Here is a 22684-nt window from a genome sequence, read left to right as displayed (position 1 = left end):
ACGTAGGCTACAGACCACCAATCACGTTACGTAATAGGGGCGTGGAACCCCTTGAAATACGTGCCATTATTGAATTAATTACCGTACCTTAGAAGGCTACGCTATATTCAATCACCAATCGTGCTAATATTTTAATATGCATGCAGTTATGTTAAAATATTTCACAAGGTATTCTGCAGGGAAACAAAAGAAGTGACGTCACTCCCAAAACGACGTTCGCCCTCACTTGAATGACACAAAACCTTGTCACGTATTGTCGTTATGATAACAAATATATTTAGGCCTGTATTGAAACAGAAACAGGTAGTTACAGACACTGGTTCATTCATCTCTTGCCTATAGGCTAGTGAGCAGGTGTGCAACTTGGCAAGTGAACATTTGATATTAGGCTACGCCGCTGGTGGTGTTGCGTCAACAACCTGCCGAATACAGGGAGGCGGTGCTGGTCACAAGTCGGCGAGTCCCATAGAGATGCCATAACAGCAGCAGCATCCGTTGTCTACGCCCGAAGTGCCGCTGGTCTGTAGGCTACCTGTATTCGGAATCGGTTGAAGGCTGCACAAATGTTTGACCGCTGATTAACAATTTCGAGGAATTAGACCACGTCAAGCAACGAAAGGGTGTGTCTGTCTGTATTCGATGGTGATTTTGTTTGTTGCATTTTGGTGTGGAGCAGCATCACTATAGGTAAGTATGGGAAAACCATTTTGCGCCGTTTGTTGGAATGCTGTGAGACGAAATAGTACTATATGTTAGTCAAAGAGTAATTTATGTAATTTTGTCCATACATTACTCGTCGTAACAGACTATGATAATGCTTTTATTTTTGAATTGTTCAGCAACAACGGTAGCTACCTCCTTGTCAGTGACTGGTAGCCTGCATCATTGACAGGGAACACGCCTTTTTTATACAGTTAAATCTATTTACAAGGCCCATATTGGGCCATCTTTTTAAAATATTTTCATATTTGAGCTTTGACGTTGTATCAACCTCTGTATGACAGCCCATTTCTATTGCTGAAAAGACATGGGCCTTCAGTCGAATATCAGTCAGTGTGCGATGCTATCGGGCTATTCGGGGCCAGTTGTCACGTTAGACAGGTTAGGCTATATCAGGCTATTTATCAAATTATAACAGCAAATACATTGACCTGTCATAGGCTAAGAGAAACGGGTTAGTTGAGTCGTTTCAAGGACATGACACATTTGGGTTGTGTTAAATACTTGGATGGTGAAACAGTGAGCGGCTGAATTCACATTGGATGGCCTATCACATGGACCCCATGATGCTGTAAGGGAATGTGGACACATGTGTTACGAATGAAAAATAAATTTGTAATCATTTGAATATTGCTTGTTAGAGATAATATTCTATAAGGCTTGTTCTGTCAGATGTTGTGTTTTAACAGCAAACTACATTGTTATTGAACGGCATTGAGTAGGCCTAGCCCTACTAGTTGCACCTTGTGTTTTCCCTACCAGGGATTAGCTTTTATGACCGTTAAATTAACATGCAACTGAGCAGGTATGGAATTGATTGGTCATTAGTAGTAAGAGAGACTGAGTGACAATACAGGCTAAATGGATCCATAGGATTTAACATGGGTAATGACCTCTAGAGTTAATTAGGACGATTGATGCAAATGTGTTATGCCTATATTTTTGCCTAGAGATTTAATTCGTCAGATTATATTATAACTGACTTGTATGTGAATCCACATTTTCTGGAGTAAACACTGGTGAGTGATGTTCATGTCTTATCAGCTAATTTTCCATTTGAATGTCAGCAAGAAGATGAATGAATATGGGACAATAAGGATTCTTCTCTCATTGGAAATTCAAGTTGTTAAACCCCCTTCACTTTTCACTCTGCATTGAATTACTTTTTACAACATTGGGTTGATACAGTCACCTCTTGATAGTAACAGTCGACACTTTCTGTTCGTAACATGCCAAAGTACCCATGTCTGTTTGTGTTGAACAACACAGGAACATGCTTTCTGCCTAACAGCCCCTAATCCCAAAGGTGTCTGTCTCATAGCAGCAGTCACTGCTACCCAAGGGGTATTTGGCCTACACCCTAATTATCATTTGCTGTCAATGAAACCTATGCATAAGGCCACACAACATGCAGATTTATGATTTCTTATACTACATGACTGACGGTGTTGTTTCCAATGAGCTACGAGTCTGTCATAGATTTTTCTAGAATAGCGTACATCCATCTGTATATAATTTCTTGGGAATTAGTATCCTGCCGGATATCATGGGAAGGTTGTACGTGTGATATATACTCACCACAGTGTTCTTTAAATGATATATCAATGGAGTACTTGATTGTGATCGTTTGACACCATTTGACATGTATGCTACTCAGCTGGTCATCAATGAGCTAACTGTGAGGTATCTGTCCAATCCCTGCGTCCCAGGATGCAAAGGGGTTACCTGGGTGGTCTGTGAAGATGAGCGTGACATCATGGTTCCTGGTGAGCAGCTCTGGGACCCGGCACCGGCTCCCCAGGGAGATGATCTTCGTGGGCCGGGAGGACTGTGAGCTCATGCTGCAGGTGAGTGGTGACTTCAGCCCTCCGTCCTGAGCCGTTGCACCCTTTTGAGGAGCAATTTATACTTTTAGATGACATCTCTGAAATAGTCAAATGTCACAGTAACAGCCTGCGGGCAAGGGTATTTCGAAGGAATGAGCCTGTTTTTAAAGCATAATCAGCAATCCCAAGCTGTCGACCATGTCTACAGGAATTACTCTCCTCTACGACGTCATACTGTGGCTTGCTGGAGGAAGATGGCCTTTGACATGCATGGTAGGACAGTCTGGGTTGCTTTTTGAGCCGTTTTTAGAATGCGCTGATGGGCTAAAGTGGAAAGGGACTGTACAGAGGGGGAAACCAACCTCAAAAGAGGGGGAAACCAACCTCAAGCAGAACTTGAAACACTGAAGGAAGTCAACGCCTCCCGACAAAAGGACCCCTACAGTATGTTTGTAATAAGATGGCGCATGCCGATAAAGCAGTTTTCCGGTCAAGTGTTGAGTATTATATAATTGTTGCGTGGGCAGAAAGACAGTTATTGGATTCTTTGTAAATGCAGTTTAAGACTTGGTATTGTGGCATTGATCAATGTAGACCTAATGGTCACATTTCTAATCAACATCAAATGTTGTTTACACAAGACGGGCATTCTATACACTGCACCTCTTTCATAGCTCTACAAAGACAATCCTCACAGTCAAAATGTCAGCAGAAAAACACCGGCAAAGAAACAGGCCCGTTTGTTTACCAAAGCGAGACATTTGCTTTTTAGAGCAATCAGGCCAGCTGTCAATGAAATCCTTTGACCGGAGCTGCCTTGAGAAAATAGCCCATAGATCCAGGGTCGACCCAAAAGGCTTGTCGTCCTTTATAAATCCGCCCCGACAGTTGCTGTGGCACCGGCACCGAGATCCTGACAATGCAGAGCTGATGCGGTTAGCTGTTGCCCATAGCAACGCCTAAGGTAGACAGGTCTAGCCTCGTACTGTATGGAAAGAGAACCTGTTGCCTTCCTTGAATCATCTCATAATGGAGTTTGCTGTCTCTCCTCCCATCATATTCCCACAGTAGTGCTGGTAATGGGGATATCGGAAAAGGATAAGAGCTTTCGGGGCACCCCGGTGGCTCACCGGATAAGTGTACTTACCACATGGGCTGAGGCCTTACCCCAATGACCTGGGTTCACATCCGGCCTGGGCCCTTTGCTGCATGTCATCCCCCTTTCTCTCTCCTTGCTGCCTGTCAATATTGTCACTGGAAAATATGACAAAGGCAGAAATGCCTCCAAAAGTATCTTTCAAAAACAGATGAGCTTCTGTGCCAGTCTTTTGCTATGTGTGTTCCAAATGGTCAGTATTCCTTCTCTCTATACACTGTACAGTATGTGCTCTCCTGTATATGTTTCAGTTGAAAGTTACTTTGTGTCTGATTAACACATATCCCCCCCCCGGCCAGTACCATAATGTCAGCGCTCGATAACAAACTTTTGTTCTACCTGCCATCCACAGTGGTTTCAGTGTCCCAATACCATTCACCCCCCCTCCCCTCTCTCCTTTTTTTGTTAAGTGGTGAAAGCTCCCACCACAATCTGACTACAATGATGTCATTGTGTGGGCTAAATCACAGTTTCACCACTACTAGTCCTTGTGCACAGTTCATTATTTACCGTTTCCAAAAACGTATACAGTACCGCACAGTACAATGCATTATTTTCAAAGTTGACTATCATTACTGTCAGTTAACATTCAGGTCACATGCTATCGTATTACATCCTTTGGCGCGGGCCCCCATTACCTGGTGTTGGCCAGTGAGGATGAGACTGGCCCCTTTGTTTGTTTTGTTGGGCCCTAGCATCACCAGGTCACCTTTATGCTGCAATAGTGATTTTTGTTCTTCTTTTTCTTCTTCTTTTTAACAAGCTTAGCGAGTTTTCAGTGACGGCTCGCTTCAGGGCAGTGTCTGAACGGCTCATCTTTCAAGCACTGCTGAAGAACCTGCCACGCTGTGGTTAAGATTGCCTCTGACCTATTTCATTTCCTGTGCGTCTCCTTGACTGGGTTGATTTCTGCCTATGCTGCTTCTTCAGTCATGCCTTGTCACCTGTCACAGTAGGGGGGGGGGGGGGGGATATTTGACTGGAGTGTTTCAAACGAGTTCCAGTCACTTTTTACGGTCTTGTATATTTTGTGATTTGAACGTGAACCAGTCAGAACTGCCTCAGATGTGATCAATCTCCAGCCGTGATACACTACGCCAGGCTCCCACAGAAAGAGTTGGAAGCGCACAGCACAATTGAGCAAGTTGCAAATCCTTTTATCATGCTACTCTAGCATTAGCAACCTTAAGAAAAAGCCAGGCTCGTAGAACGCAGACTGTTCCTCGGCACGAACCCGTGCACTGCTAGAACTGTACACCTCTCGTCCGGGATTATCTGCTGCCCTCACTATGTGCGCTATTTAGAATGTTTGTGGATTAAAGTGCCTCCTCGATGAATACATGTAAATGTGAACGCATCAACAGATGGATGTCAACAGCAGGTCCTCAGACGAGAGGACAGCAACGCTGGCCCGCTTTGAAGTGTCCTAATGGAGGGGGTAATGAGGATGGTAATCGGGAGACACGAGGATCACGTCAGTGCTCTCACTGCCGTGATTGAGATGAAGGAGACGTACAGTCGGTGTTCGCCGACCATGAATGGGGTCTAGAACGAGTCGGAACACGTGACTGTATGTTTACAGTTCTTTTGTGAAATGGCAAACGATTCTGGTGGTAGTATGCGGAGTATGTTTTCGTTTTTTTTCTTTATGTTCGTCTGTTTGTGACCTTCCTGTCAAGTATGGTTTGTCTACAGTTTGATTTGGATGCAGTGTGTAAGGTTTGAGGCTGACTGTACTAACGATGAATGCAGATTTTAATATTCATCAACGTGAGTTTCGAGGCCTCTTGTCAGCATGTTATATTTACATTGCATAAAGTGATACCTCAGCTGTATGGCCTCAAAATTAGCATTTGAAGGTGTAGGTAATTCTTCAATTATAAGTTTTAACTATTACATTAAGTTCCCATAGATAAGATAAATGCACATACACTCACTGCGTGTGCAGTGGTAATGCAACCAAGTTGTAGCTGTATTATTAGGCACAATGGATGCTAATGTAAACATACATTTATCTCATCATTTACCCCCATTCATTATCTAGTCACCCTCCAACACGCTTGCCACGACATACACGTCACTGAGGCTTATTGGGCCTGCAGGAACACAAGGCAAAAGCAAAAAGAACTCAACAAGGCTTTTAGTGGTTTATTTAAATGATTCATTTCTAAATGGCGATGCGTTTGTGGGTGAGGCGCCCGCCATGTAGCCGAATGCATGGGATGCAACCAGATAGCACGTGGCTTTGTCTGACGGAGCGCGTTTGAGGGTGAGCTGTGTTGCGGCGGCAAGGTCCTAGATTCATGCGTAGCAGATTGTTCTTTGGCATCTTTACATGTTCTGTCCAAAAAGCTGTGGGACGTATGGGCTCAATTTCAGGGCAGGGATTTACGCTGAAAAATCAACGAGTCAACTTGGTGATGCACCGCCATGCTTTAACCTACACCTCCTGCACAACCCAGGGTCCTTCATTTTGTATTAGCGTGACATGAGTGGGAGTTTGTGTGTGTGTGTGTGTGTGTCAGTGGGCAGGGGTCATGAAAGGACACACGCCCAGCCCTGGCATCAGGTCGCCTGAACAATACAGCACCCACTGCCCCCTCCACTGTCTGCCCGCCAGTGGGAGGTAAAGGGCATCTACCGTAGCTGCCATCTGCTCCAGTCTGGCAGAAGGGAGATGCGTCTAGCTGTGTCTTGGCCTTTGACGGCTTCTGGCTTCGAAACATCCTGGTCTGCTGTACACCACCTCAGGAAGCATCTATTGATCCTTGTCAGGCGTGCCGCTCAAAATGGAAACAAGTACATTGGTCGCGTGATCAAAACCACAAGTTGAAATGGATACTCTCTGTAAATGGAGAGCCGGTTTGATCCAGCTCATATAGGGATTTCGAATCATTTCCCCTAAACCTTCAGTTGAAACTATACTCTTTGGAGAATTAAGTGTCATTGGTGTTCTATATCTCTTGCCTCATGGCCATAACTACAGGATCTCATAATGACTCTACCCTTGCATATTGATCCAGTGCTTGGTACAGTATTCATGTTCTCTGGTTATATTGATGTGATATCCGGTGATGGGAGCGGATGCGATATGAATATTGTATGTAGAAAATCACCTGTCATTAACCAGGATTGCTTCTCCTTTGTCTGCTGCAGTCTCGTAGCGTGGACAAGCAGCATGCTGTCATCAACTTCAGCCCAGCTACCGACGAGCATCTGGTCAAAGACTTGGGGAGCCTCAATGGAGTGAGTATCCGAGAGAGCAGAACAGAAGGTCCTAGAAGGACTATCCTGTAGACACACAATGGGTATAATGTAATTCCAAAAGTTTACAGCTTAAACTCAACTCTTCAGTATCTGAGCCTACTATTGCATGAATAGCTTAAGCACATATTAATAGATCTGTCTTAAGTAAGAGTTAATGCTAGTTCATCCAAAAGTAGAGACTTAAAAAAAGAAGAAAAAAAGCTGTGTTAAGGTTCTTTTCTATGAAGACGAATTCCTGGTGTCATCTGGAATTTACTGCCTATAGACATGTTGTGTTCTTACTGTCATGCCTTACATGTTATGACAGAGTAGTCACAACATACATGTCGAAAAAGGCTGAAGTCCTTTATTTCACAAGCTAATATTCCTAGCCAAGCGTTCATACTGTAAATAGTGCTGTTGGATGAAAAAACCTTCAGATGAAAGCTGGACAGTCTCTAAATATTTGAAGGAGTGCTTTGTTGGTGTGCTGATGCAGTCTTCCCTCACTGACGTGGAAATAATCCAAGTATCTTTCACTGGACCTGAATCGATCTTGTCAAATTAGCACTGCGCCAGCGAACCGAAAGACCAGCTGAGCACATCGTTTTGGGATCATAGCTTTGATTAAATGCGTCACCTCTGTTGTTCTATGCGATCAAGTGGTCCAATTAGCCACAACAGTTCTTATATTTAATGGGTTTTCCTGACTAGTATGTACTGTAGGGTGAAACCTAGGTTATTATTACACGTAGGCTGCTGGCCTTACTGGAAGTCCATGGCAGTCTTGTGCCGGGGGAAGCCATTGTAAGTGAGGCGTTTCTGGCAGAGAGCCAAATATCAGTGTTTATACACGGATACCGATTTCTGCATGGTCCTATTATTGCTCACGTAAATGGGAAATAATGTACTTTCAATGTTGACTTTGTTTTGTTTTTACCTCCAGACATTTGTGAATGATCTTAAGATTCCAGACCAGACCTACATCACCCTCAAGCTGTCGGATGTCATCCGCTTTGGATATGATATCCTTTTCATTTATACTCAAGTTCAATATTGATACTTAAATATTAGTGGGATTTCACACACGTTTTACAGAAATTCTTGACTTGTTATTTGGTTAATTGAATCGTATTCTTTTGGCTTTAATTGTTTTGTTTGTTACCAGTTCATGTAGGCGTCAGTTATTTCAGTCATGGCTGGATGGCAAACTAAGAACGGTGTGCTATTGAATGGGTCTAACTCCTGGAAGCACTGACTTTAACATTGACCTGTTTGTCCATGATGCAATGTTTACGTGAAGTCATTGACTTAACTCAGCATTTACATTCCCATGTGTACGTTTTGGAGAAGAGCCAGCACAAAGTCCCAGAGGAGGCCTTGAAAGTATGTATTTACAAGATGGCATGTCGTTTCCAAAATAGACAACCACAACTGAGAGTAAAAAGATACAGAATTGTTAAGGTTTGCAGATGCACATTCACTGAGACATGAGCTACAGGGCATGGTTAGCGCTATCACATTTGTTTATCTATCTCCATATTTCCACACTGCATTTTCGACATCCCAACTTGCAGTCTTTGACTGTTGATGCAGCACTTTTCTCTCACGTTTTTGATGTGATTGGCTTTGCGCCCCCTGCTGCTTCAGCATGAGAAGTACACCAGCCAGCTGCAGATGGGGCTGAAGGCCTCCGAGGGCAAGAAGTCGTGTGAGCTGCCGGAGGACAAGTCCAAACTGGAGAAGACCGACAAGAAGTCTCTGTCTCAAGGTAGGCACCAGCCAAGCCCTCAGACCCAATCGGACTGTGTGCCAGCTGTGTGTGTCTGTGATCCCGCGTGGGCACGACAGAAGCAGAGCAGTGCAGCTAGGATGTCTAGTACAACCGTCTCCTGTTGAATCTCTCCACCTCCATGGTGCACATATGGTGAGTTGTGTTCCGTTTCAAAGACTATGACCCACTTTTCATACACACACCCTAATGTATGAATGAATGTATGTGGGAAACATTGCAATTGAGAACCACGTTGGTCTGTATAGTGACCCCCGAATACATAGGGCATTTTACGGCTCCAATGCTTTATTGGGAGCCATTTGCCTGACTTCTAGTCAAGGTTTCCCATCTATAAATATCACAATACATTATGGACGTTTGTGTGCAGCCTGTATGCTCATGCACAGTGTTCTCTACAGGACATCACTTATTTAGGCAGGAATACAGGCCTTGCTTACACTGATATACAGCCCTGTAGCACTGAGCTGTAATGGATGAAGGCTTTGATCTCTAGGTCTGGTAGCTCAGGCTAGGGGTCTCGGACACGACCTTGATTCCTCTGTTGCCCTCCAGCTCTCTCTCATTTCCACTCTTTTAAAAGCGAGACCTGCTACGGTCTCTTTGGCCTCAGTTAGCTATAGGTTGAGGCATGGGGGACGCGGTCAGAGGCTGAATGGATTGATCTGACTGGACACTCCCGAATCTACAGGGCTGCATGACCTCATTGGAATCTAAATATACTCCTCTCTGTTTAATTGACAGGGCATCTCCTCATTTATTTGCCGTGCTGTCTGATTGAGCGCATCAAACGTCCTGCAAATATTTCCAGTCATTCGGATCAGAGCGTCCTTTAAAATCCCTTGTTTGTGAAAACAGCCGGCTAGTCCCTCTGTATGATGTCAGCATCCGCTCATCTTAATTGAGTCCCTTCCCCTCCCCCCACTCCTGTCATCCCCTCTGTCTCGGTCTGCCTCCCCACTGGCTGCGACCACATTGTGTCTCCATGGCAACGACTGCCGCACCCATAGACTCTGCTCTCATGGCCTCAGTGATGATTTTTTTTTTCTTCTCTTTTTCATCCCCTCTGTCCAGACTAGCTTTCCCTGTCCAGGAGTTAGCATAATCCTCACACGTCGTGATGTAAGACTGATCTATGTAGCACCGCAGCTAACAAACCGTGACTATATATCTCAGGGACGTCTTGACCCTGAGGTAATGCTTCATGAATATTCAGAGAAAAGGCTTTTTCCTTGACCAAGGCTATAACTTACAAAATAAGGATAAATAAACTGAATATAAGGCAATGGGAAACGAGTCATTCCCCACTGAAATCGACGTGGAGTTAATCTTCTCAGCTGTGCGGCCTCACAGCAAGCCTAATCTCTGCCAGTGGGAAATGCTGGATGAAACGTTGCCTCATTAGGATCACACGTGCTGTTGTCTGGCCTCAGGCAGTGAGTATGGACACATGGCCAAACACTAGTCACACTTTCTTCTTTTTAGATACTAGTGAGTTTCGCCATCCTTTAGTGCTCGTATACGGTCAGGGTCATACACATGGTAGACATTGCAATCGATGATCGATGGAGTCGGGTGGCTGAGCGGTTAGGGATTCGGGCTAGTAATCAGAAGGTTGCCGGTTTGATTTCCAGCCGTGCCAAAATGACGTCGTGTCCTTGGGCAAGGCACTTCACCCTACTTGCCCTGGGGGGGAATGTCCCTGTGCTTACTGTAAGTCGCTCTGGATAAGAGCGTCTGCTAAATGACTAAATGTAGATGACAGTGGCAGATATGTGAAGGGTAAATGGTGGATGATTAATGGAGCCGCATGCTACCACAGACCCAGGCAATGTGTTGGTCGGACGGAAAGAACGTCTTCGAAACCTCTCACGCAGTGGAAGGGAAGTCTCACCACTGGTTGTGACAGAAGGTCACGAGCCCGTCAGCTTCACTGAAGTCATGTTGAACTGACGTGGACAGCGTATGTACTCAACAAGCCTTTGTGGTGCGATGCATAGTGTTGATTAGCATATCAAGGTATCCATACAAACCCTCAGGGGCGCAGCATGGCGTGATGGGAGCAATCTGGAAAAGGTCACATCAGGGAACCTTTTACACGCCAACGTTTTTCTCTTGACCATGAAAGTCTCCCATCATATCTACCATACATTTACAGCAGTGAACTGGTTAAGTAAAGCATTCTCCAGCTACAACATAAATTAGTCACAATTCTCACCAGGGGGGCCCATATGAAAGTGCAGTGGTAACGAGAAGAGAAGGCGACCCACTCTCACTCTGTGTGTGTGTGTGTGTGTCACAGAGGCACCAGTCTCCCAGACCAGGCCGACCCCATTGTATGGGCAGCCATCGTGGTGGGGCGAGGAGGAAGACAGGACCAAGGGACAGCACAGTGATGGACACAGACCTGAGGAAGGTCACCCAGGTCAGCCTGAAGTCCTCAGACACATTCAAATACTCATTTAGTCTTTCCGCGAAACATTTCGATTTTTGTTAACATTTAAGCAGCTTCCAATGTATTTTTCCGTTTATTTCTGACCCTCTTCATAGGCAGTAGAATATTTAGTGCATGCGTTCAGAGCTTTGAGCTTTTTGGAACTTCTTGTTTTCAGACATGCCAAAGGACGCCTGCTCCCTGGAGCCAGAGGTGAACGGCTCCCTGTCAGAGTACCGAGACTCCCAGGGCAAGTCCATCTTCCCCTACCACCGAGAGCCCAGCTACTTTGAAATCCCCACCAAGGAGTTCCAGCTCCACCCCAAGTCCCCAGGGGCAGAGCTCCACGAGATCCCCACCAAGGATACCGACACGCCCCCGGCCGAGCCCACTCCCACCAGCCCCACTCCGCCCGTGGTGCAGAGCCACGCCTCCTTCACCATCGAGTTTGACGACTGCACGCCGGGAAAGATCAAGATTAAGGATCACGTGACCAAGTTTTCCGCTCGCCAGCGGAAACCGCCGCAGCAGCCGACGGCGTCTGAGAAAACGGCAATCGCCACGCCGACTGAGGTGATGTCGGCGGAGTGCAAGGTGGCCGATTGGTTGGTGCACAGTGACGTCAGCATGATGAGGCGGCGCCCCACCTGCGAGGATGTGTACAGCACAAAGAGTGACTTGGCCGTGAATATGAAGACCCTCAAAGGTCAGACTGCAGCCTTAAAGGCACATACATTGTTTTTGATCGGGGTAGGGGTTGATCAAAGGCAGGTTTTTCATGTTTTTTTTTCTTCTAAATTGTTGTTTTTTCTTTGTCTGTTGTCAGGACACCACCATGAGGATGGGACCCAGAGTGATTCTGAAGATCAAGTTTTAACAGGAAAGCGAAGCAAGTCGCACAATTCTGTCCAGTCGGAGAAATCCCAACAGTCGGTCCAGTCAGTTCTGTCGAAGCAGTCCGTTCCAGCACAGAGGTCATTGCAGCCTCAGCCTCAACTCTCTCCACCTAAACGGACCGTGGTCTCCCCCGTGGCCCCTGAGAGGCCCCTGTCCCAGAGCCCCCCAGAGGGGTCCTCCCCCAGCCTGGACTCTGCCAAACAGGGCCCCCAGGAGCACCTCAGCCAGCAAGCCTTCATCATTGAGTTCTTCGACGACAACCCGCGCAAGAAGCGCTCGCAGTCCTTCACGCACAACCCCGCCCACGCCGACTCCTACTCGGCGCTCAAAGCCAAGCTGGAGCGGCGGAAGGGCGGGGAGCGGCCGGCCTCCATGCACGCACACATCCCGCCCACGCAGCAGGTGACGGTTCCGCTGAAGGGCCAAGGCCACGGGGGGCCCCAGAGGTCCAGCTCCCTGAAGAGGGAGAAGACGGAGGGGGACGGCTCTTCTCTGGCCTCCGGCCCGTCGTCGCGCTCCTCCCCGGGCATCACCATCAAGCCGTTTGGCAGCGTGGGGAAGAAATCCAAGCTGGCCCAGGAGTTTGCGGCGGAGTTCTTGAAGGACCCGGGCTACGTGCCGGTGTCCCCGACCAGGGAGAAGTCATCGCCTCCTCCCATGTCGGCCCCGCCGATCATGATGTCCCCCTCGCGCCACCGGATCCCTTCGCCCCTGGACCCTCCCGCCCCAACCTCGGCCTCTTACCCCTCCACCCCCGTGCAGCCAACTGCATTCTCTCCCTCTCCCTCCCCCTCTCCCTCCCCCGCCCCCGCCTTCAGCCACTCCCCATCCCTCAACCCCGTCCAGAACACCTCCCCCGTCCACTCTTCCGTACCACCCGTGTCCCCCATGCTGCCCCTGGGAGTCCGCGGGGTCGACCCCAAGACGTCGAGGGCGGTGAGGACCGAGGAGGAGGACAGCCTGAGTGACGCGGGCACCTACACCATCGAGACCGAGTCACAGGACAAGGAGGTGGAAGACGCTCGCAACATGATCGACCAGGTTAACTTGCCGTTTAAACTCGTCCCCCCCCCAAAAAAAACAAAACAAATGTTCCTTTCCAAGTGCTCGGCTTCCAGTACGTAATCCTTGTGACGTGTATCGTTTTCAACTACCTGGCTACTAATGCTCTAAACAGTGGTGTTACACAAGGTGTGCATGCCCAGAATACACCTGCCCTTGCCCCCGTGCCCACTTACGACCCCCTTCCTCCCCCCCCCCCTTCTGCCAAAGTCCCGCTTCTCCTACCTCATGCATGCTCTGTCCCCTGACAGGTGTTTGGTGTCCTCGACTCCCCGGAGTACAGTGGAGTGACTGCAGGCGTGTATAGGCCCATCATAAATGATGGCAAGGACGAGCAGGCTAGCCTCTGCCCTAGTGACGGTAGCACTGTGGATCAAATGCATGGCTTTAACCCAGCCTCCCTCAGTGAAGCCCCCACGGGCCCTGTTCAGGTAATCTCACCACCCACGGGCTTTACAACCGGCGTTGGTGGACATACACGTGGCGATAAGCATGCACCACTGGGTAGTGAGTGCATGTTTACGATGTTGTTGTCGTTACCCCCCTTTCGGCTTCCCCCCTGTTTCTCTCCTTACGTTTTTTCAATTTTATTTTTCATATTGTGCGTGGAAAGTGAAACGTTACTTAAAATGACTGTTTTGATGGGTTGATTAAGACTTCTACTTTCCTTGACTGTGTCAGGTGCAGGCTTGTAGCATCGCAGCGCTGGAGGGGCCAAAATGGGTTTCCCAGTGGGCCAGTCTGGCGGACAGCTACACTGACCCAGGGTCCACCTTACCTCAAGGGGAATTTGTGGAGGGAGGTGCGGTATCTTCTTTCTCTTCTGACCATTTGTAACCAGAGTAACAATGCCTAGGTTTAGTCTGGATACTGAAGCAAAAATCATCCTTGTTCATCATTTCTTTTTCCAGATTCACGCCTCATGAATCGCTCAATTGTAAGCTACGATAACTCCGAATCAGAGTCCAGTCAGAGTTCGAGGACCAGAAGGCTCCTGCCCCAGGTGCCCCCTGGGGACAAGCCGGAGAGTTCCACCCCGAGCATCTTGATCAGGCACGAGCCCTACCTTGCTCAGGAACCCCTGGACAGGTGCCCTGGGACACCCCGTCAACCGGACTCCATCCAGAGACTATGTGTCCAGGACGAAGTGGACCCGGACAGCTTAAGTGACACCAGTCGCTCAGATGACGGCTCCCTGCTGGAGAGGACCAGAAAGAGCCAGTCGAGGAAGGGGGTTCCTGCCACCTCCCCTGGGGAATGTGGAGCCCAGTACAGGGGTCAGGAGAAGCTGTCTCCCTCTACCAAGTCCACTTCCTTCTACATTGGGTCCGAGGAATGTTCAAGCAGGTCCGATCTGGCCCGGAGTCCGGTTCTGTCTCAGCCGGAGCGGGGACGCGACCCACCGGCCAAAATGCCCCCCACCACGGTGCTGATCAGGCACCTGAGCGGTTACGAACCGCGGAGGTCCGGGGTCAAGCCCAATTACTCGGCCCCCAACCTTCAAACGCAGGACAAAGACGCGTTACCCACAAAAGATCACTCCAACTCCTCCTCCTTTGTCCGACAAGAGAGCTTCACCAAAGAGCAACCCAGCGACAGCGTGCAGGTCAAGAGGCTCCCTCACATCTCCAGCCACCCCACCCTGAGAGACTTGGAGCAGAAAAGCGAGGCAGCGCAGGACCAGCAGTCCTTCCAGAGGGAGGCGGAGAACACGCTCGCCTCTCTGGATGCCAAATTCCCCTCGTCGGGGTCCGGACGCAGCTCAAAGAAAGGCTCCAGCCACATCGACGACTCCCTTTCGGGCGAATCGGACGTGGACACGGCCAGTACCGTGAGTCTGCTTAGCAACAAGAACACGCCCGTCGCCTCGGGGCCCAAGAAGCGGACCTCCGTTGGCGGCCTCCAGAAGGAGAAGTCCTCCTCCGGCCCGTCCGTCCCGGAGAAAAACCGGCAGCTGACAGCCCGCGAGCGCTTGTCGGAGAAACGGCGGAGCCAGGTCCCCACCGACAGCGCCAGTAAGGCCGAGGCCGCTAAGCGCTTCCAGATGCGCCGTAGCGCTGGAAACCGTGGCTCCCTGGACCTGAACGAGGGCCAGCCGAGCGCCAGCCAGAACTGGCCTGACACCACGTCCTCCGACCACGAAGCGGGCTCCCGGCCTTCCGGCCGCAGCAAGAAGCTCATCGCTCCTCTTCAGAAGGAGGACAACGGAAAGACGGCCAAGACCGCCGCCCAGCAGGTGCTGTTGCGTTCCAACAGCCTTTCGGCGCCGCGGCCGACACGCGCGTCGATGCTTCGCCGGGCTCGCCTGGGGGACGCCTCGGACAACGAGGGCGCCGAGACTGACAGAGGGTCCCAGAACTCGGACCAGGTCAGTGTGCCGGGCAAGGCCTCTGCGGACGCCAAGAAGCTGTCTCGATTGGACATCCTGGCCATGCCCAGAAAGCGAACGGGCTCCTTCACCGTACCCAGCGACAACGAGTCTTCCTCCACGGGTCGCCCTGGTTTCACCGCCCGGAGCACGGAATCCGCTGCGCCGACAAGGAAGACATCCGTGGGAGAGGCCAAGGCAGGCTCCGCCAGAGGGGCCGGGGCTTCAGGGAAGCAGCCATTGACTCGTACCCGCTCCAGTGGAGCCAAATACCCCAGCACAACCGGTGAGTATTTCAAATGATCTATGTAAGTAAGTAAGACTTTATTTATATAGCACATTTCATACAAGAATTGTATCTCAAGGTGCTTTACATACAGTCAATAAAAACAATAATTCAAGTGATAAAAGTCATAATTAAAATAGCAACAATAATATAACTAATAAAAGTAATAAAACCCTTCTGAGATCAAATTAATTAAATGCTTCGGTAAAAAGGTAGGTTTTAAGCTGTATTTTAAAAATGTCTAGCGTGTTTGCTTTCCTAATATTTATGAGTAATTTGTTCCATAGTTTTGGGGCGTAATTAGCAAAGGCCGAATGACCAATCTTCTTATGACTGCTTCTGGTGACCTCTAATAGGCCTGCATTTGATGGTCGCAGTGTTCTAGCTGGTGTGTAGTTTATAAGGGAGTTAGCAATGTAGCTAGGTCCTTGTCCGTGTAGAGCTTTGTATGTGAGGAAAAGCACCTTAAAGTCAACTCTGAAAGTGACAGGGAGCCAGTGTAAAGTAGCTAGAATTTTGAATGAGCTGTAGTCTTTCAGTGGTTTTCTTTGGAAGACCAGTGAAAAGTGTGTTACAGTAGTCCAGCCAGCTGGATATAAAAGCATGAATTAACTTCTCTGCATCATTTTGGTTTATGAATGGTCGTACCTTTGCTACTGTTCTCAGGTGAAAGAAAGCTGTTTTGGTCACTTTATTTATGTGAGAGTTGAAATTCAAATCTGAGTCCAGGATTACACAGAGACTCGTCACCTCTGGTTTAAGCCAGGGGGTTAAGCCTCCTAGATTCTTAGTAAGCATCTCTCTTTTGGATTTGGGGCCACCTAATAGGACTTCGGTTTTGTCTTCATTTAATTTAAAAAAGTTATCATTCATCCATTTGTTTATTGCCAACAGGTAGTTGGTAATGGAATTGATGGCCGTTGCATCATTGGCTTCACTGGATATATATAGTTGTGTGTCATCCGCATAGCTAATGTGTGGCCCCTCTCTCCTATCAGGACAGAAAATGTGATGCATGTTCTGTTTTCTATGACGGCAAATGTTGTGTTAACAGTTGGCTGACTTGGTTGGTTACTTTGCAATCAAAACCCTTTGGATGGGAAGAAGCTGTGTGGCTTGTATCAGTTACACATGTCATGCAATGAGATCTGTTCAATGAATGATAGAAGATGTATTACGTGCTGACTCAATGGAAACACTAGCAGAGCCTGCCTGCCTGTCCTGGTGAACTCGATTCAGGTCCACTAGTAACGAGCACATTGGGAGGCTGTGTTCTGGAAGAGTCAGGTGGCTGAGCGGTTAGGGAATCTGGCTAGTAATTAGAAGGTCGCTGGTTCGACTCCCGGCCGTGCCAATGACGTTGTGTCCTTGGGCAAGGTACTTCACCCTACATGCCTCAGGGGGAATGTCCCTGTACTTACTGTATGTCGCTCTGGATTTCAGCGGCTGCTAAATGACTAAATGTAAATGTTATCATGTAGAAACTGCGTCATCCCTGATGGTGTCTGTTGTTGTTTCCATAGAAATACAGTTCCTATCTAGACATCATTACCTAGCAATTAGTCTTTTTCATTTGGCCAGATCTCCCAAAATGTAGAATGACATTGTAAAGGACACATTACTGTCTGTATAATGAGGCAGCAAGATTGGGGAGTAGGTCCCATTATCCGTTCATTGAGAGTAATGATGATAATTAAACATCAATCGTGAATTCAACATGGATGGAACACGCAATGATAAGAAAGCAGTTGATTCAGATCCACTCCCGTTCAAGCTGCTCCGCTCCGTGGAGTAAGGTGGCTGAGCGGGTAGAGCATCGGGCTAGTAATCTGAAGGTTGCCAGTTCGATTACCGGCCGGTGCACATGAGGTTGTGTCCTTGGGCAAGGCACTTCACCCTACTTTCCTCGGGGAAATGTCCCTGTACTTACTGTAAGTCGCTCTGGATAAGAGCGTCTGCTAAATGTAAATGTTCCGTGTCTGACAGCTTCCCGGCGTAGGCAGAAGGGCTCCGACTACACGTCCACATCCGAGGAGGAATACGAGGCCAGCACTGGCACTCCCAAACACAAACGTTCCCACGCCTCCACCTCCTCCTCCATGCAAACGTCCCGAGGCCAGAAGACGGCGGTGACCCGCTCCAAATCTGTCTCGCTGGAACCAGAGGAGGACGAACTCCAGAACGAGGCAGACCACTACCAGAACTGGTCCACACACAGCGCCGAGATCGCAAAGTATTTGCATTCTTGAATTTGCATGGCTCTAACGACTAAGTGTACAGTGCCTTATCGATGTGGATATTGTACAGTATTGATCGGGGTATTTTTTGATTTGTGTTCATTTTTCCTGTGTCTCAGGTACATTGTACCGGTATTGAACTTTGATTTAAATTTGTTCCTACATTTATATGGGTGTTTGTGTGTACGCATACTGTGTGCTTACGTTTGACCTTTGGTTTGATAGACTCAGTCAGGATTTGGCCAAAGATCTTGCCATCCTGGCCCGTGAAATCCATGATGTTGCTGGGGACGGGGATTCCCAGAGTTCCTCTGGGATGGGCACCAACCCATCTCCCAGCTCCGTGCCGAACACACCCGCCTCGACCATCTCTGCCAGGGAAGAGGTACACTGATAACCATGATAGAGCTCCACCCTAACCCCCTGTAACCCCAAGACTTGTGGTTCTCAAAACGTCTAATGTACGATTTAGATGTAAGGATATTGTTGTCCAATCGCAACCTGTAAATGTCTAAATTTCATATTTCACGATTACAGTGGTCACAGTTTTACACCAAAAAACTGAAGTGGAAGTGTTGGAGTACATACAACCATTGAGAACTATAGCTGTGCTGCTCCAAGAGTTATAGTATAACCAGTTATTAGTCGAGGTTATGCACCTGGCTTCATGACTCGGTGACATGTGCAAAGGATTGCTGATCATGCTTTAGTCATGAGCATCTCTCTGTTCTTTACCACGCAGGGCCCATATCCATTTTTGCGTGGGGGCCTACCATCTCAGGTGGATACTGCGGATATTCATTAGTCTCTTCCTCTCATCTTGCCTCCTCTCCATTTCCATTCCCTCACCCTCCAGTGCTGTCAGTACAGATCCTAACACTTCCCTAGTTTGGTGTTGGATTGCAATGCAACCATTTCTTTATCGTTTTCTTCCTTCCTTTTTGGGGGACGGTTCGAGTATGTTCTTCGTATTTCTAACAACAGGTCCTTGTGAAAGCCTCACAGTGTCACATCTATCCTCTACTGCTTCACCAAATACTCGAAACTGTCACTGCCGCCTGCACTATTCCACACTATTGCACTGAAAATTCTAGGTCGCAGGCTTGTATCCCAGCAATACTAAAATTCACTGCGCACACTATAGTGCACTGTTCTCACCATGAAATTGCATGTTGACTTGGTGCATGCATCGACAATGCACGACTCACACTGCTCTCAATTATTCTTTCAACAATTTTTACTCACCGTTTTATGGACCTCTCTGCCCTTGAAGTATAAAGCCTTGGGGCATTTGTTAAGTAGTCATGGCCTTTTGTAGTTTTCCAAAACATGCGGACCATGCACTTATGTTATTTTCTTTGCAGCTGGTCCAACATATACCAGAGGCCAGCTTAAACTACCAGAAGGTTCCACCAGGTTCTACTGCTGTTTTGGACCTGGATGCTAACATGAATGACCAAGACCCGAGCTCTAAGCAAAGGCGTCCGTGGAACCGTGAAGAGGTCGATGTCCTGCCAAACTCTCATTCTTCTGTTTTTGGCATGAATGATTTTAGAATGCAGTGAAACCACAATTCTAAAAGAGCTGCTCAAATTGCAGAAAAAGCAGTACAAAGGCTTCACTGAGCTGTTGCAGTTAGTTTTGGTCTGCTGGGAATCACAGTACATTACCGTTCATGCGGGTGAATTGGTAAGCTTTTGGGTATTTGTGAGATACAAGCATTTTCTTCCTCCAGGTTATTTTGGACAACCTGATGTTGAATCCTGTGTCTCAGCTCTCTCAGGCTATTCGAGAGAACACTGAACAGCTGGCGGAGAAAATGAAGTAAGGGAACTTGTGTGTAAATGTGTTTGTTCCAAAAAATAAACAGTAAGTATTGCTATTTGTTTTCTCATTTGCTCGGTGCAATTACAGCCTGCTCCTTTCTCTTTAGGGTTTTATTCCACAACAAGACTGAGGCCTGGGAGGAGATAGAAGCAAAGATTAATGCTGAAAATGAAGTCCCCATTCTGAAGACGTCAAATAAGGTCAGCCTTTCCTCATTGCCGGTCATCTCATCTCTTTAAAACAGCTGAAAAGCACTATACAAAAAAAAAATGTCCACCCATTGTGTCAACCTTTTTAATTTTCTATCAGGAAATCTCTTCCATTTTGAAAGAACTGCGAAGAGTTCAGAAACAATTAGAAGGTAAGTCATAGTAAAATAAATGTTAACAAATAAAAAATCTAAACTTAATGATTGCGTTCAAAAAGATCTTTATATGTACTTCATTCACAATGCTAGCTGTGTTCAAAATGTAACCCCATGTAGGAGACAACAAATACAAAGAAAGACTCCATTGATAATCCTTCTGTCTCTCAGTTATCAACACTATCGTGGAGCCAACTGGAAATCCCAAAATGGCTGCCATGGGTGCTACTGCCGCTGCTTCCGGAGGACAGGCTAAATCCTCGAAGGAGAAGAAAGCCCCCTCAAAGCCCACCGGGGGGGAAAGACACCGTGGTCACGGCTCCACCACTGCTAATGCCAACGAAAGCGCCAAGAGGTCCCCTCGTGGGCCCGACGGCGCAAACTTTAAGGCCTGATCAGACTACTGTAGCATAACTTTTCTATAAATCTCATGCACCAGAGCGTCAACAAATACAACTCAAAACCGAACATGCATTCTCAGTAGCAGCAATGGTTATCGTGCAGGCGCTGTTTAGAATTGCTTCTACATTGCACACACACTCAACTAAAAGTAGACAACGCTGTGTAAAAGAAGTTGCAACTAGTTGCTTGCTGATCTAAGTATATTGTGTTAAAAAATATCCAAACACTATCATACAGTATGCCTTGTGGTCTAACATTTGGCATATGAACCAGATGAGACCATGCAGTTTCTTTTTAGTCTCAACCAATACAGTACAAGGGAAGAATACTGGATGACTTCCGAGAGCTTAACAAAGCAATGTAACAGTGGGTTTTGACAGTAATATATTGACTGTCTTGTAAAATGATTGATTGAATGTTCCAGAGTGACTGGAACCTGACCTAAAGCATCAAACTAAACTTATTGCAGCGCTATTTTTGTCATGTTAATAATATTGTGACAATGCTTTGTATTATTTGAATATTGTTAAGAGTTGTGAATCATGAAATGGTTGGCCCTAAATTACCTACTGGAAGGAAATAGAGCAAATGACGATTTTGAATAAAAACTGCTGGTATCTTTAGTCAAGTGACAATCTAGACATACAGAGATGACAGTGTTAAATATTCATATTATTCATTATTGTAGTTATTCTCTACAAGATTGTGTGAAAGTGAAGGAATGCTATATGTTGACCTGTGATATATCTCACAAAATATCATCTATCATATCATATTTTGTTTTAGCAAAATATGTGCTTGTACAGTATGGTACTGATGTGCTTCTTCTTGGGCAAACACATTGTCAGTTTATTCCCTGTTCAGACACAATTATATTGTACAAGAATAGTTAACTATTCAGTGGAAAGGTGAACTGAGGAGTGAATTTAACCAGTACGACTCTGTTATACGTAAGATAAGTATATGTAAGATCAGAAAAATAAGAAAATTCTCATAGAGCAAACTTCTCTTACAACTATACTGTACCTGTTCCCTCCTTCTTTCTCTAGGTTTAACCCACTGTTTCTATTATTTCAGCCTATAACGATGTTCATGTCAAAATCAGCCCAAACTAAGTATGTGTTGTAGTATGCCAGGTCTATGGTAGAATGGTGATGTTTGTGTCCACTGTGGCTGTGTGTGCATTACTGTGAGTTTAAGCACCACTGAAATCTCTAGTTTTCTCCTGTACCCTGCCAAGGGAGCTTGAGGTTGTGACACTATGCCATGAATGCTGTATACCTGTAGATGTACGGAAGTTAAACAATAAGAAAAATAACAAAATATTTTTAAATTATTTTGTGAACGTGCATGTATACCATAGCTAGGTTAGTTGGGTGAGAGGACAGGCTAGTTCACCAAATGTGCACTTTTCATTTGAAATACACCTCATGAAACATGGGTGATGCTGAATATAAGCAGTATGTTAAAATAAACTATGAAGTTAATGACTTGTGGCTGACATTTTGTATTGCTTTAGCTTACAAGGGCAGGCTGTTTTATGGATGCGCAATATGGGTACAATTGTAGTAGCCTGTCTACCTACAACAGCCCTTATTATGTTAAATGCAATTGCTTTTATGTTGTTTTGTTTTCTTTGCAGTCATCAATGGTTATGTTGCCATTGAGAATGTATTGATTCTGCCTACCCAGAGCAGACATCTGATTGGTTAATGTTTTGACAATGCAACTGCTGCTGCTAAGGCTGATGTCATTCGTAAATTTGTTTTATTTGTGTTACATGCATGCAACTAGTATTCTGTCCAAAATGATTACAAAACCGCAAACCGGTCGTCCAAAACGTAGCCCATGTTCTATGACTGCATGATTGTAGTCATAGGGCCTTCTAACGGCTAGAATGTTGTTTTCTTATTAAATTATGTTCTTTCAGAATTATTTATTATTTTGTGAAACTTATTTTTGCGATTTGTTGTCTGAGCTTTTCAAAAGTTACCAATTTGTGCATCATCAACAAGTTATTTGTTGTACCAATTTATCATTTGTAATAAACAGTTTTCATTCAAATTG

At 46.6% G+C, this 22684-nt stretch overlaps 1 protein-coding gene across 5 annotated transcripts; it reads left to right on the top strand.

Annotated features, from left to right (window-relative positions):
- The first annotated feature begins 231 nt into the window (after positions 1 to 231).
- Positions 232 to 22613, top strand: cep170bb (centrosomal protein 170Bb). 5 transcript variants are annotated; one of them, XM_084699472.1, is made up of 20 exons: positions 232 to 687; positions 2430 to 2567; positions 6859 to 6948; positions 7895 to 7975; positions 8278 to 8334; positions 8599 to 8719; positions 11043 to 11165; positions 11353 to 11880; positions 12001 to 13112; positions 13385 to 13564; positions 13815 to 13935; positions 14045 to 15787; positions 17774 to 18020; positions 18250 to 18409; positions 18767 to 18805; positions 19389 to 19526; positions 19760 to 19848; positions 19958 to 20051; positions 20161 to 20212; positions 20387 to 22613. In XM_084699472.1, exons 2-20 carry the CDS (start codon positions 2463 to 2465, stop codon positions 20608 to 20610), a joined length of 5304 nt encoding a protein of 1767 aa, XP_084555598.1. In that variant the 5' UTR covers positions 232 to 687; positions 2430 to 2462; the 3' UTR covers positions 20611 to 22613. The 5 variants fall into 5 exon arrangements, with proteins under 5 accessions (XP_084555598.1, XP_084555600.1, XP_084555601.1 ...); XM_084699473.1 differs by lacking the exon at positions 232 to 687 and adding an exon at positions 1392 to 1525; XM_084699474.1 differs by lacking the exon at positions 18767 to 18805.
- Positions 22614 to 22684: the final 71 nt, after the last annotated feature.

Source organism: Hypomesus nipponensis, chromosome 6, assembly GCF_054491055.1.
Source record: "Hypomesus nipponensis isolate SF chromosome 6, ASM5449105v1, whole genome shotgun sequence".
Classification (NCBI taxonomy): Eukaryota; Metazoa; Chordata; class Actinopteri; order Osmeriformes; family Osmeridae; genus Hypomesus; species Hypomesus nipponensis.
The sequence above is the reverse complement of the archived record's forward strand: the minus strand, read 5'-3'. Positions and strand labels throughout refer to the sequence as shown.